Source organism: Mastigoproctus giganteus, chromosome 5 (genome assembly GCF_048544385.1).
Source record: "Mastigoproctus giganteus isolate SK-2022 chromosome 5, ASM4854438v1, whole genome shotgun sequence".
Taxonomy (NCBI): domain Eukaryota; kingdom Metazoa; phylum Arthropoda; class Arachnida; order Uropygi; family Thelyphonidae; genus Mastigoproctus; species Mastigoproctus giganteus.
This window is the reverse complement of record NC_143579.1, coordinates 66298950-66314134: the sequence shown is the minus strand read 5'-3', so window position 1 is coordinate 66314134 and position 15185 is coordinate 66298950. Positions and strand designations below refer to the sequence as shown.

General features: G+C 36.2%; 1 protein-coding gene across 1 annotated transcript; it reads right to left on the bottom strand.

Annotated features, from left to right (window-relative positions):
- Positions 1-702: 702 nt before the first annotated feature.
- Positions 703-2559, bottom strand: cass (apoptosis inhibitor cassowary). The gene has a single exon (XM_090373260.1). It carries the CDS (start codon positions 2432-2434, stop codon positions 836-838), a length of 1599 nt encoding a protein of 532 aa, XP_090229386.1. The 5' UTR covers positions 2435-2559; the 3' UTR covers positions 703-835.
- Between the last annotated feature and the right edge of the window lie 12626 nt (positions 2560-15185).

The window sequence follows — 15185 nt, the reverse complement described above, 5'->3', positions numbered from 1 at the left end:
TGTTTGCCTTTTGTATCCATTATTATTGTGATGGGCAAATAACAGCTTGAACCAAAATAATGTGGAGAGCCCCCCACATGCTTATTCATCATCTTGGCCTTTGACCTCCACAACTTCTTTTTTAACTTTTAATAATGTGCCTTGGTAGCCTGGCAGGCAAACTGCATAATAGGAGCACTTACACAGCATACAATGGTGTCTAGATCACTAAGTGCCTCTTATTCAAAAAATACACTCTTTCCAAAAAATAAATATAATGTAGCCCTAACCTAGCGAACCCAATCAAATTCAAGATAAATCACAATCTCATGACTTTGACTGGTAACCAATTCAGGAAATAACACTGCTAAATCTATTATTTTTATGCTGTTGGAGAAGGAGTGGAAGAGAATAAGCCAATCTTATTGCAGTTTTACTGAATGTTAAATGATTTGACTCATCAGAAAATTTTATATCTGAATTATCGAAATATTCCTAGGTCTTAAATATTTCAATTAAATATTGTAAAGATCAGCTCTTTCAGGAAACTTATTAAAACCAAACTGTCAATTTTCAGTTTCAAAAAAGAATCTTTGTTTTAGCTTTCTAATTGGGCTGGAATAAATTGTGGCAATTTAAAATCTGAAGTATTTGTTAATGCAGTTAATGTTACTTTTAAAATGATTTGTGTTTTGATAGCAAAAATAAATAAAAATTCTGGTATGGATAAAGAATAACATTTATTAGTATATTGTGAACAGAACACTGATCAATGTATTACAACGGCATTTATCACAACAATGGTAAAAGAATGAAACTGATGGTTTTTTCAATGTACAACCATGAATTTGTTCAATCAATAAAACCTCTGGCCTCTTCCTCTGCTTGTCTGCCCATAACCACGTTCTCTACCTCTTTCACTTGCAGGAATTTGAAAATTTTTCACCTTTGTGCTATATTTTCCACTAGGAGGTATGTACAGTTCACGCTCATTTTTACTTCCTTTTTTCATTTTTGGAGTTTCATCAAAAGTAATTGGCGTTTTTTCTTTTCTTTTTGTGGCTGCTGAAGTTGATTCGGGTAATTTGCTTGAAGGACTCGAACTAACACTAGATGGTTTCCATGATAAGGTTATGGTGCTCTTGTATGAAGGAGGATTATGAAAGAGGTCCTTAATGAGTGTATTAATATTGGATGTTGTACGCAGTGCTGTGACTTTCAATTTGTTTTCTTCTGTCTTCAATTCTTCCCCCTTCTTTCCTAATAAACTCTCTCTCAACTTTTTGATATATCCTTGGATTCCTTGAGCAAGATACTGTAACCTTAACTTTAAGTCTTTTAGCCTCTCAGAATTATCTGGTGCACATAAAAATTCTGAATGAATCTTTGCCAACTGATGGAATGTATACATCAAGCATTCTACATAGGACAGCTGCAATATTGGCTCTTCCGACTGTGAAGAATTTTCTGTATTTTCTTCAAGAGGTGGTAGTGGCATATATTCTAAGAGTCTTTTATAAACTAAATTCAAACACTCTTCACTGTTTTCCATATTAGAAGCATATGGTGACATTTCTGCAAGTAATTTTAAGATTTCAAGGGCTGTATCAACTCCTTCATGTAAAGTTGGCAATTTTGAAAGCAAAGGTAGAACTTGGGTGCAAGCATAACTTATGAAGCGTCCAGAACTTACAAATGGCGAAAAATATGGTAATGCCTGTCGAATACACTGCATCAATCTGTCAATACTGTCTGTGTCTGCATGATCAAAGTCCTTTTCCAAATCTGCCTGTTCTGTCACAATATCAACAAGTGCCTGCTGTCCAGGAACAGTTTTTGCTACTTTAAGACTTGTAAGCATACCCATAAGGGTAACAAATTCTTCACCTGTTACATCTTGTAACACCTTTTTGCACTCCTGTAATAAGTATTCCTCTATTTCACGAGTCAACACTTCAGTGGTCAAAGTCTTCATTTTTGTGCAAAGAAATTTTATTGCCCTTTCTCTCACCAAGTCTTCTCCATTCAAAATTTGGGAAAACAAGCCAGTAAAAGTACCTTTTGCATCTAATTTTAAGAGTGTCATAAGCGAAGAATGAACAACATTGAGCTCTGAAGGTTCATCTGTTTGCAATAACTGTGCAAGTACATCAGCAAGCTTTGGAACATATTCTTTCGAGTCTTTACAGAAACTAGGCAAGTCTTTAATTGCTTGTTTTCTAATGGATACATCTTCATCTTCACACAAATCTAACTGTGCATCAATTGCTTTATCAGCCAAATGAGGAAAATCTTTAAAAAAACGTGCAATAAACTGAGATGCCAATCGCTTTTCATTATTTGTTCCCTTCACTGCTTCAAGAATTTCACGATACTCTTGTTCATGGTCACTTATAGTTTCCTTGGAATCGGCTAATATCTCATAATTTTGGTACAATTTCTCAATTTGATCCATCCTAATTCTATAGCCAGATGTATAAAGTTATATATATATATATACTTACGTATGCATACAAAACAATGGGTTTTTTTTTTAAGTAGCTAGATTTAACACTTTTTAAAATTGTAAACTATAGCAATAATTGCCATACACTGATTCAATGTACCATATACTGTATACGTGTTAGGCTTAATCAAGCCTAAATAGGCATTCACTTATAACGATACACTATAAAAATGCAAATAACTGTTCTTAAAAAAAAAAAAAAAGAAATCCACTCCTGATATATAATTAAAAACAGCCACACAGAATGAGTACTGATCAAAAGGAAGACATATATTTTTTTTTCACACTATCAATATAAACTAACACGCCTATAATACAAAGCGGTTTACTCAAATGTTCAAACGCATACTCAGTAAAACGTGATTCTCACTGAAACAGAAACATTTGTTGTCGTTGAAATTTCACTCTTAGATTAAAATGAAACACATATCTGTATAGCATAGTTACCTGTTATAAATCATGTAACAATTTAGATTACTTTACTACTCACAGATATACGATGAAAAACAACTAAAAATAAATCAGCAGATATAATGATGGTCCTTTCCGCCTCAGTATGTACGAAGGAATTGGTATTCATGGAACGCAATTGGTTTCGGATTTACTCTCGGATTTATTCCATATTTGTGAAAGCGAATAAGAGGTATTTTTAATAAACGTAGACGTACTGAAATACTGTGTATGGACGTTAAAAAATTAAACATATATAATGCAAACGAAAGCATTTTAATAGGTTGTTATAAAAAGTACCAAAATCATGATTTCAAACACACGCTTTTGTGTAGTAACGCACGTGTTTGCAAACAAATACTACTCTGTGGTACTGTGTATACAGTATCTGTCTATTATATATATATATATGTTAATAGCCAGATACTTATATGCTGTAATTAAACTTAAATTATATATATATACATAACCTTTGTTAAAAAATATTATGTATATATTTGGAAATTTAGGAATTTTCTACAAAGGTATAAACTATTTCTGTCGCATAGTGCTCGATTTCTGTAATTGTATTAGCGACCAATCGCAATTTATAATAGCTAAAATATGGAGGAAATAGTGAGTGATAGAAGGTACAAAAAAAACAAAATGTTTTACCATTCTTTTTTTACCAAAAAAAAGTGATCAGTAATTATCAAGTTTCCTTATTTTGTAATTATCTCTTATTATACTTTTGTTTTTATCTTCTATCCCCATTTTATCACTCTCTCTATCTTCCACATTGTTTCCCCCACTTTGTTGCCCATGCTCTGCGTAGGTTTAGCATTTGCTGCCTTTGACTGCACTCATCACAGCCGTTTTCATTCCACTGCAGGATGAAGGCTTCTGCAGCTTTTCCAGTTTGTTTTGTTCAATGGCCATTCAGTTACCACCCACGAACTCGTGAATTTCATCTGTCCATCTCCGTTGTTGTCCTCCACGTTTTCTTTTAGCTCCTCTTGGGTACCACTTCTGTTATTTTCTTAGTCCAGCTGTCATCATGTCTTCGAGCTGTTTGTCTTCAGTTTTGATAAGAATGTCCTTTATTTGTGTTTGCTGTCTAATCCATCCATAATTCGTTCCATTCTTCGCTGTGTAGTTTTCAGCTTCTCTTCCATTCTTTTGGTTAGCGCCCAAGTTTCACTTCCATAACTGCACTAGCCAGGGCTACTCAAAGTGTGGTCCCTCGAAACTGTTTGTGACAGGTGCGAAATTTGTATTTTACAAAAGTACCGGAGCATGGACAATAAAGCAAGAAAAAAAATTATAATAAGGAAAGAGAGTGAGGAAGATAACTAATAAAGTATAATAATAATAAATGAAATATTGTAATTACTGTATTTATTTCTTATTAAGCATATTGTATTAGTTATGTTCTGCCTCTCTCACTTTATTTATTATTATTATTCTTTGTTTTTTCTCACTTTATATATATAATATACTTCTTTAGCTATTATCAATTGTGATAGGTTGTTAATGCTATTGCATAAATGAGTAGGAATGGAGTATTCAAATCGAAAAAATAAATTTATAATTAATTTAATGATATTACACTAACATTTTTAGTATCATGTTATATAAAGGCTTGTGATAATGATGATACCTGTGTTGTTTTTTTTAAATAATATTGATTTACTTCCTTACAAGTATATTGTGTAATGTCACTCATTAATAATAATAAAAAAATATATATAAGTAGCAAATAGGAGTCTAACATCATCAGTGTAAGTCATTTTTATTAGGGAAGGTCATGAAATTGTATGTTCCGTTTCTGGTGTGAATTTGTTATTCTAGGAGTAGAATTCACTGCTGTAGTAACACTCTCACAAAGAATTGTCTGCTGTTTTGGCCATGGTGTCTTAAATAGCAAAAATAGCAAAAATTCTTGCACTTCTAAATTTGAAAATACTTTAGTTTCTTAGGAATGCTATAGCAATGATGTATGACTTACAGTCATTATATCATTTTTCCCTTTGGTAGTTGTTGGCGCATCGGCTTCTGTGGCCATAGTGCACCTCCCAAGGTTTTTTGCAGTACTTTGATCCAAGCCCGAGGCGGGATTCGAACCCGCGACCTTTGGGTTGTCAGGCAGGCACTTTACCCAACCGGCTAGCCCAGTCGGCTCATTATATCATGTATCATTCTTTATCAGTGCTATTTACTATAGTTGGAGATTTCTTACTAGTAGATATGGAAATCAAACAGCAGTCGAAAGGGAAAATCTTGTGAAACAGAAAGCTGGTTAATATAATATCTTATTTTTAATAATCAAGTATGTACTGGTGCTCGTGACGAACCGGAATGACATTCAGGTGCACTCTATTCCATTCTCAGCCCTGATATATCTTATATTTCTACAGTCCATAAAATATACATGATATAGTAAATATAAAAAATCTTAAGTTGTTTACATGAAGTTTGCACTTTCATATTAACTGAAAATATTTTGGTTTCCTAGGAATACTATTGCTTTATTTTGAGCTTTTCTGTTTTCTCTTTGTCATTATTTTATTATTTTAATGATATATAATATTTCATTAATTATCAGGTTTTCATTTTTTAAAGTATAAAAGAGTTTAGAAAGTAGTTACAATGTTGTTATTTTAAATAATACCACTCAGCATTTATTGTAATTTTTATTATTGATTTTTGGTCTGAATTTGAATATAAAATATACCTTTTTTGCTTGGGAAGAAATAATATACAAAGGGTACTAGGAAAGTTTTGCAATACAGCTTTGTTTATTTAATTTTTTCAAAGTAATTTCCTCTACATTCAATACACCTCTCCATCCTCCGAAACCAATCTTTAAACCAGTTCTGCCAAGTTTCACTAGGGAGTAAAGCACACTCGTTGTCCCAAGCCCGTAGAAGGTCCTCATCACTGGAAAACCGCCTCCCTTTTAGCTTCATTTTCACATGCGGGAACAGTGCAAAGTCGCAGGGAGCAAGGTCTGGACTGTATGGAGGGTGCTCGAGAAGTTTCAGTCCTGTCGTGGTCAAATATTTGGTGCAGGCTTTGGCGCGGTGAGCTGGAGCATTATCGTGATGGAGGTACCAGGTGTCCATTCTTGACTTTGGCCGCAGGTTCTTCATAGATCCAATGACTTTAGGCAGGCATTGTTCAGTATACCACTTAGCTGTGACTGTCTTCTGCGTGTCCAAAACGACACGTTCCACAATTCCACTCGATTTGAAAAATACAGCTATCATTTTCTTCTTTACAGATCGGGATTTTCTGACAATTACAGGTGTGTCATCATCATCAAAGACCCAAACTTTGTTTTGAGCCTTGGTCGGCAGATCGTAATAGTACAGCCAAGTCTCGTCACCTGTCACGATGTTGTTCACATACCGAGATTGTCCCTTATCAAAATTTTTTAACATCTCCCGGCACCAAGTCACACGTCGTGTCATCTGCTCTTCAGTCAGTTGATGCGGCACCCAGAGAGAACAAAGTTTCTTCACATGCAAATGATCTTGCAGAATCGAACGAATTGCTGGTGCATTTAGGCCCAAAGTATCCTCTATCTGTTGGTAGGTCACTCGCCTGTTTTCGTCAAGCATTTTCCTCACAGCAGTAACGTTTTCCTCCGTAACTGATGTTCGTGGCCTTCCCGGCCTCTCAGAATCCTCCAGAGTGAAATTTCCCCTTTGGAATTCTCTATACCACCTGAATATCGTTGTACGATGTGTACAATCATCATCTAGTGCAAGAGTCATTTCTTCTAAGCACCGGTCTATGGTTAAACCACGCACGAAATTATACCGCAAAACTGTCCTTATCTCATTTCGTGACCACGATGCCATCGCAAGCACTTTACACTCTCACTACTAATGAATAACTGAGCCCATCGACTTGGCGCGGCGGCTACTATGTATGTATGAACATGTCTCAACATGCAGCAACAAGCAGCTTCCTGTGATTCATTGTTGCGTCATATTGCAAAACTTTCCTAGTACCCTTTGTATATATACAGAAATGTTTTATGAATGCATTTTTTTTCATCATTTTTTTTTAAATGAACAAATCAAGCTAAGCTATACATACGATCTAATGAACAAATTTTTTATTACAAACTAAAAAATTTGGTATTTTTTTTAATTTCACATGACCAATAAAATAAGATAATTTGAAAATAAACACACAAGCATGTATCACAGCACTTCAAATTTATATCTCAGTATTTATATATATATATATATATATATTCTTTATATGTTATATACGGTATTTGTTTTTTTATATTTCGATATTTAGAGTAATGTAATATCAAAGCAGCTGATTTTGAAGTTATTTCCTTATGATATTGTTGTACACATTGGCACTAATGACCTTAAGAGTAAGAGACCTGCAGATTTACTTAACAAATTTAACCCCAGGGACTCACATATGGTGAGTATGGGCTTGGCACACCCAGGGTCCCGAGCTGGATATCATGATTCTTCTCTTTCTTGGTGATTCCCTTCTACTTTGACTCTCTCTGTATCAGAGTAACCCGGGGAATTTTTTTTTTTTTTTTTTGGCTGGTGTAGCATAAGCCTCGACTTCCTTGCACCATGTAGCCAATAATAATAAGTACAGGTCAATGCTGGAAAAAAAGTCACGAGTTAGGGTCAAATTTGAAAGTGTCTGCAATTCTGCCCAGACACGATAGGAGAGAGTATATGATGAGAGCTTTGTCAATCATTTCGGCCCTGGAGAGATTGTGCAAGGCTCATGGGGTAGAATTTTTTTCAGCGTGGTCTGTGCTTGCTAACAGGAGAGACTGCTTCTACAGGGATGGGATACACTTATTGAGACACTATTAGGTGGGTCAGAAAACTGCTAGATTGGGGGGATTCAAAGACTAAAAGATTAACGTTAGCTGCAGGCAGAGGCGAAAGTGATTCTTGCAGTGCTTCCATTGTAATGAGCAGCAGCCAAGTTGCTGGGGACTTCAAGGGCTACTGGGAGTCATCATGGTACAAGTAAACACATGGGCTAAGAATAAGAATAAGTGCACATATTTGCATGTACACTAACGCTAGAAGTATAGTAAATAAAATTGATGAATTTGAAGTGCTGATCAAGACATCAAAGGCAGATATTATTGGGATATCAGAGACATGGTGTTACACAGATATAAGCAGTGCAGAATTGTAATTTGGGGAGTACAATGTGTACAGAAAGGACAGACAGGGTAGGAAGGAAGAAGGGGTTATGCCATTAGACACAAATTCTGCGGAAGTGCATCCAGTTGACATGGGTGGACAGTGCAACATAAACACTAGGAAAGGGAAAATGAGAGTAGGAATATGTTATAGGCCTAATGACTCTGATGGTTACAATGAACAGTTGTGCAGAGAAATAGAATGGGCCAATAAATCAGAATGTCGTGTAATGGGGGATTTTAACTTTCCAGATATTGACTGGAACTTGTGGGTTGGTCACTTGCATGCTAGCAAGACTTTTGTGGATTTATTGGAGGATTGTTTTCTATAGCAACATGTTTGAGGTGCAACCAGAGGGAGTAATAACCTTGATGTGATTATTCATGCATTAAGCAGTTGCAGATAAAGGAACCACTGGGTGACAGTGATCACGTGTACTGATTAGGGATTTACTTAAAGATGTAACTACCATCAAGGGTAAAGGAAAGGGTTTTTGTAAAGGTGATGACAGTTTTTTTAAATTCTATACAGTGGGATCAACTGATGATATTACCAATGGTGATTCTAAATGAGAAGCCTTCAGGGACTTAATCTTGGAGGCTACTAGGCTTTTCATACCAATTAAGAAATACTGTTCAAGGTTCAGGCCTCAATGGATGTCGAATGAATTAATGAGGCTTGTATCAGAGAAAAAAATGCATGGGATGCATATAAATTATCAGGCGACACAGAAGCCTATGGCAAGTATAAGCTAGTCTGTAATCAAGTCACAAAGAAGGTTAGGCTGGTGAAGGCAGATTATGAGAAATTTTTGGCAAAGGACGTAAAGAAAAACAGCAAAGAGTTCTTTACTTATGTAAACTCTAGAAGGAAGGAGATGAATGAGATTGGTCCACTTAACATAGATGGTTCGACTATTGATGATTCTGCTCAAGTATCTGATAAACTGAATGAGTATTTTGCATCTACATTCACGCATAAGGAATTATTCAAGGAGGGGAATGCCAGAAGTTTATATTAGGTGCCTCTGTAGCCAGGTGGGCAGGAGCAGCAGTGCGTAGCACACGCTTCTTGATTAGACCGGTGTTCGAGCTCGTGACCGCCAAATATGGAGGATGCGGAAAGGTCAGGGAATGACCACCGCATATCCCCTGAGCAATATGGCCTTAGTTGCTAATGCTCCTAAAACCAAATAACAATAACAAACCAGAAGTTTATCAAACTCGAACAGGGAGCTAAGTAATTTTGTAATAACTCAGAGCAAAGTGGAGGAGAAACTGTTGAAGTTAAACATAAAAAAGGCACCTAGGGCAGATGGAATCTATCCAGTTATAATGTGAAGGAGGCTGCAAGGGAAGTAAGCAAACCCTTAGTCATAATTATGAGAGCATTCTTAGAGTCAGTGGAGGTCCCCATGGACTGGAGATGTGCAAATGTATTTCCAGTTCACAAAAGGTGACACAAATAATTATAGATCTGTTAGTTTAACTTCTGTTCCAAGGAAAATAATGGAGTCACTGGTTAAAGAGGTGATACAGCATCATCTAGACAAGACAGCAGTAATAGCTCACACACACACAACATGGGTTTGTTAAGGGGAAGTCTTGTCTTACTAATTTGATTGGATAATATTTAATACTTGGCTAATTTGATTGGATACTATGATGTGGTCACAAAGGAACTGGATGCAAAAAATAATTCTGATATCATATACTTGAATTTCAGGAAAGCTTTTGATACTGTTGCACATGGAAGACTGCTGTACAAATTGGAGCGGTATGGCATTAGAGGCAAATTGCTGCAATGGATAAAGGGATGGTTGAGTGGGAGATGGCAGAGAGTGGTAATAAATAGACAATGCTCTTCATGGACTAATATTATTAGCGGAGTCCCCCAGGGTTCAGTGCTGGGCCCATTGTTGTTTTGTGTATTTATTAATGATATTGATGAAGGTATATCAGGCTTATTATCCAAGTTTACAGATGATACAAAGTTTGGCGGGGTTGTTAATGACAGTAAAGACAGTATGCTACTGGAACAGGATCTAGAAAAGTTAGGCAGATGGGCTGAGAAGTAGCAAATAAAGTTTAAAATTGACAAATGCAAAGTACTCCATATGGGTAGCAGTAACCCAGGAGAAACATACCAACTGTGTGGTACTGCACTCAGGGAGGTGGAGAATGAAAAAGACCTAGGTAATTGTGCAGTCAGATATCAATTTCTCTGAGAAGTGCAGACAGGCTGCCAGAGCAGGTCATGGAGTTTTGTCGATGATATATATAAGAATTTTGCTAGCAGAGAGAAGGGGCGATTATCCCTTTGTATAAGTCAATGGTCAGGCCACACCTTGAGTACTGTGTACAGGTCTGGAAACCTCATTTTAGGAAGGAAGTAGAGTTGCTAGAATGAGTACAGAGAAGGGCTGCAAGATTAGTGAGAGGAACATCTGTTCCTCTCACTAATCTTGTTGCCCTTCTCTGTACTTCCTCTCACCAATCATTCTATGTGTAATAGTATCAAATCCAAGTACAGTATATGATATCAATATTATTTTTTGCATCCAGTTCCTTTGTGACCATATCATAGTATCCAGTGAAATTGGTCAGGCAAGATTTCCCCTTAACAAACCCATGCTGTGTCTGAATTATACCTGCAGTTTTGTCTAGATGATTCTGCATTGCTTCTTTAACTAGTGATTGCTTTCTTTCCCCAGAACAGAAGTTAAACTCACAGGTCTGTTGGTTTTTAATTAAACCCCACCTGTGGAGTTCAATTAAAAACAGTGGAGGAGGAAAGGGAACTGGGAGGTACGATATGGGCAGATATGAAGTTTTCTGAACAGTGTAGACAGGCAGCCAGTAAAGCCCATGGTGTCCTATCAATGATTTATTGAACATTATTCTTTAGAGATAGGGAGGTCATAATCTCACTGTATAAGACAATTGTAAGATCACATTTGGAATACTGTTTCGGGTATTGGATATCTGATCTGAAAAAAGACATTGAGCTTCTTGAAATGGTCCAAAGATGGGCAAACTCGAATGGTGGGATCATTGAAAGGACAACCATATAAGGAAGACTGATTATGTGGACTGTAGAGCTTGGCAACCAGGCACCTTAGAGGTGACCTGATTGATGTTTATAAGGCTCTGAAATTTATTAGTAAAATGAATGAAGGTGGAATTTTCACTGTTATAAATAATTCCAGAACTAGGGGCCATAAATTCAAATTACAGGGGTTGAGATTATACTGTAGGAAGTTTTATTTTAGAGTCATTGATTACCAAAACAAGTTGTCCTCATAGGTAGTTGAGGCTGACAGTTTGAATAAATTCAAAGGTCACCTGTGTGAGGAGGAAAACATGTAATTTGTATTTTATTATCTCCTTGTTGTTTGTTTTTTTTTTTGCCAAACCAAATGAATTTTCCCAAACCAAAGTTCATGCAATGACAGTCTTGTGCCTCTACTAGCATGTGTGTTCTTTGGTTAGTTCACCTGATCTGGATGAAAAAAATTAGAGTTTTTTTTTTGGGGGGGGGGGCGGCACCAACCATCATTGGCAAAGACCTGCCAACTCGGCCACACAGTCAGTCAGTGTGAAAAAAGCCCATAAAGTTTTTTTTCCCATTAGGGTTTGAGTCTAGACTTTTTCCACAGGTGTGGAACAGTTGCAATTGCAATCAACTGCTGTGCTACCCGTGAGGGCTAGGAATGGAATGATGCTTGTTGCTTATATCTGTATTGTGCATTTGTCTGCAGAAGTTTGTTCATAAGCCAGTTTGCATGTTGTGTAGACTGAAGAACCTGAATTAATTCATGGGGAACCCTACTCCTTCCACCTGAGTTCATCTATGGCAGGCGTTGAAAAATGGTTGATCACAAAGTGTATTATAGTTTATTACTACACACTGAAATAAAAATATAATTTTCTAGAGTACACCATTGCTAGAAATCTCATTAATTATCTATCCAATTTACTTCTAAATTTTTATCTACCTAATGGATTTTTTATAATAAAAAATTATAATTATTCTGCAACTAGAATGTTTTATTTAAAATAGAAATACACTTATAAAAAAATTTTGATAGGTTTGATCTTGAGATCTTTTTTATTTTTAAAGTAGCTCATATAGTGGAAAGGTTGCCAGCCCCTGGGCTTCAGCCTTGACTGAAGATAACTTCAAAATTTCTCCAGTCATCAACGTGAATTGAATTGATTAACTTTCCAAATGAGTGGCAGATGGCAGGAAGGTGAGGGAAACATTGACATTCATGTATAAAGAATGCCCATGTTCCATATACCAGTCAATATTCCAGTTATTATATTGGAAATACAATATTTTATTTACAGTACAATAAGAAAAAGAGTTGACCATCAAATTTAATGCAATACTTGATATTCTTGTGTTAAAATTTCAGTGTCATTTATTTTTGGTAGAGTGCTGAGCTATAGAACAAAAAAAAAAAAAAAAAAAGATGTTAACATGGAAAACTTTAGTTAAGAAGCTCAAGTAAACAGCAGTGAGTTGCATTAGGAAAATATTGGCCATATTGAATTTTTATTCACCAATATAATACCAGAACATTAAAAATTTCAATTTTTAATGTTCTGGTATTTTTGTAATGTTCTGGTAGTTTCAAAATTGAAACTTTTAAAAATTTCAATTTTGCCATTATTAAATCAACTTTCCTAGAATTAATTAATAAACTAAATTTGATAACCTAAACCTTGATAATAATGTTATGAGTCACAAAGTAGTTTTGATAAAGGAAAATTTGTTTGACCAATTTGGTAAGGTACAATAGTGCTTAAAATATTGCATCACCTCAATTTTTAAGTGTTTTGTCTTTATACTGGCAGCTGATCTTTTAGAAATAGCTAAAATAACATAAGTAATAATAGTGCACATATGAAACTGTAAATTGCAGAAAAAGTTACTTTTATGTCTTATGGGTAAATATACAATGAAATAAAAACTTTTCTCCAAAATAATAGCATTTAACTTATGGTTCATATAATAACAAAAATTCTATAAAAGGAGCTATAAAAACACAAAATGCACAGTAATATTTCATTGGCCCATCCCTTGCTTTGATAACTGCTGCATGTTGTGGCATCAATTGGATAAGGTTCTGGGAAATCTCAGATTCCTCAGATTTCCCAGGAATCTGACTGTATTCCTGGGAAATCTCATGATCTGAGATCATGAACATGATCTCAGATCAGTGTCTCCTATAACTGTCTAAGTGTTTTTGGTTTCTTTTGCATTACTGAAACACCCATTTTGTTCCAACAATTTTCAATTGGATTGAGATCTGGACTGTTCCCAGGCCATGTTATTGTACAAATTGATTTATCCTTCAACTATTTTTGCAGCTGTGCACAGTAAAGAGAGTGAAATAAATTACATTTGTTTAAGCAAGAATGTGACATTTCATAAATTTAAAACTTATGCTAAAAAATGCGAAAATTTATTTTTATTTTGTTACACAGAGCATTAAAAACTACGATAAATGAATTAGCTTTCGGCTGGGTGGCAGCCTTCATCAGATTAAAATACTTTGAATGGCAGTTGGAATAGAGATGCACTGCCAGGATGGTGCGTGAGGCACGTGGTTAATTGTTTGTTGATGTTTGTGGCTGTGACGTATGGTGGTGACGTGGCCAGCGTTTGTCTATGGACAGAATTACTGCTTCTGTGATGGGGTTAAGTTGACAACCACTGTTCCTGTTCAACGAGGTATCCGAGCATTTTATATTTAACGATTCCAACCAGGTGCGCCTTAGGTAATGGTGGGACTTGTCCACAACCACGACATCGCGGTGTGGGTCGATGTCATGGTGGGTTGTCCAGACATGCTCGGCAATAGCTGAGTGTTCTACATCCACCAAACGGATCGCCCTTTTATGTTCTGAGAGGCGTTTCTCGAGTCGACGTCCAGTCTCTCCGAAGTAGCAACTCGTGCAGTCACGGCAAGAGATGCGATAGACCAAACCACTCTGGTCTATCGCATCCACAACCTTAGGTAATGGTTGTGGACAAGTCCCACCATTACCTAAGGCGCACCTGGTTGGAATCGTTAAATATAAAATGCTCGGATACCTCGTTGAACAGGAACAGTGGTTGTCAACTTAACCCCATCACAGAAGCAGTAATTCTGTCCATAGACAAACGCTGGCCACGTCACCACCATACGTCACAGCCACAAACATCAACAAACAATTAACCACGTGCCTCACGCACCATCCTGGCAGTGCATCTCTATTCCAACTGCCATTCAAAGTATTTTAATCTGATGAAGGCTGCCACCCAGCCGAAAGCTAATTCATTTATCGTAGTTTTTAATGCTCTGTGTAACAAAATAAAAATAAATTTTCGCATTATGAATCCAGAGCACGTAGGCCTGTTTTATTATAAACTTATGCTAATTTTATGAAATAGTACTTATGGTTTTTGCTCTATGACATTGAACAGAGTCATCCTGAAAAATGCAATTGGCAATATCCCCACAGTGATCCCTAATTGTGGGAAGTAATTTTGCCTCAAGAATAACCTTGTACACCTCAACATTCACTGTATCTTTCACAAATTCAAGATGTTTAACTCCTGTATGTGAAATATAGACCCATATTATTTGAAATGCAGTGTTTCACTATGGTGATGATACAGTCAGGATGAAATTTATCTTTTCTTCAATTAACAGTCTGCTGGCCGTCCGAACCATGCAAGTTGAATTTTGATTCATCAAAGAAAATAATGTATTTCCACTGATCCTCAGACCATCCAGCATGCTCTTTTCCTCACTTTAGATGTTGGGCTTTCATTTTTTGCATCTAAATTGGCTTTTTTCCTTGGGCAATGTGTGTGTGTGCTACTAATCCCAATGAGAAAAGGCATCTACATACTGTAGCAATATGTAGATGCCTTTATTCCTGTATCCCCCTCCCATGCTGTTTTGAGATCTGTCAACGAGGACCTTATGTTTCAGACACACAAATGGACCAGAAATTTGTGATATTCATGGCCATCCACTTCCTTTCTTTCTGTTTAGACCAGGG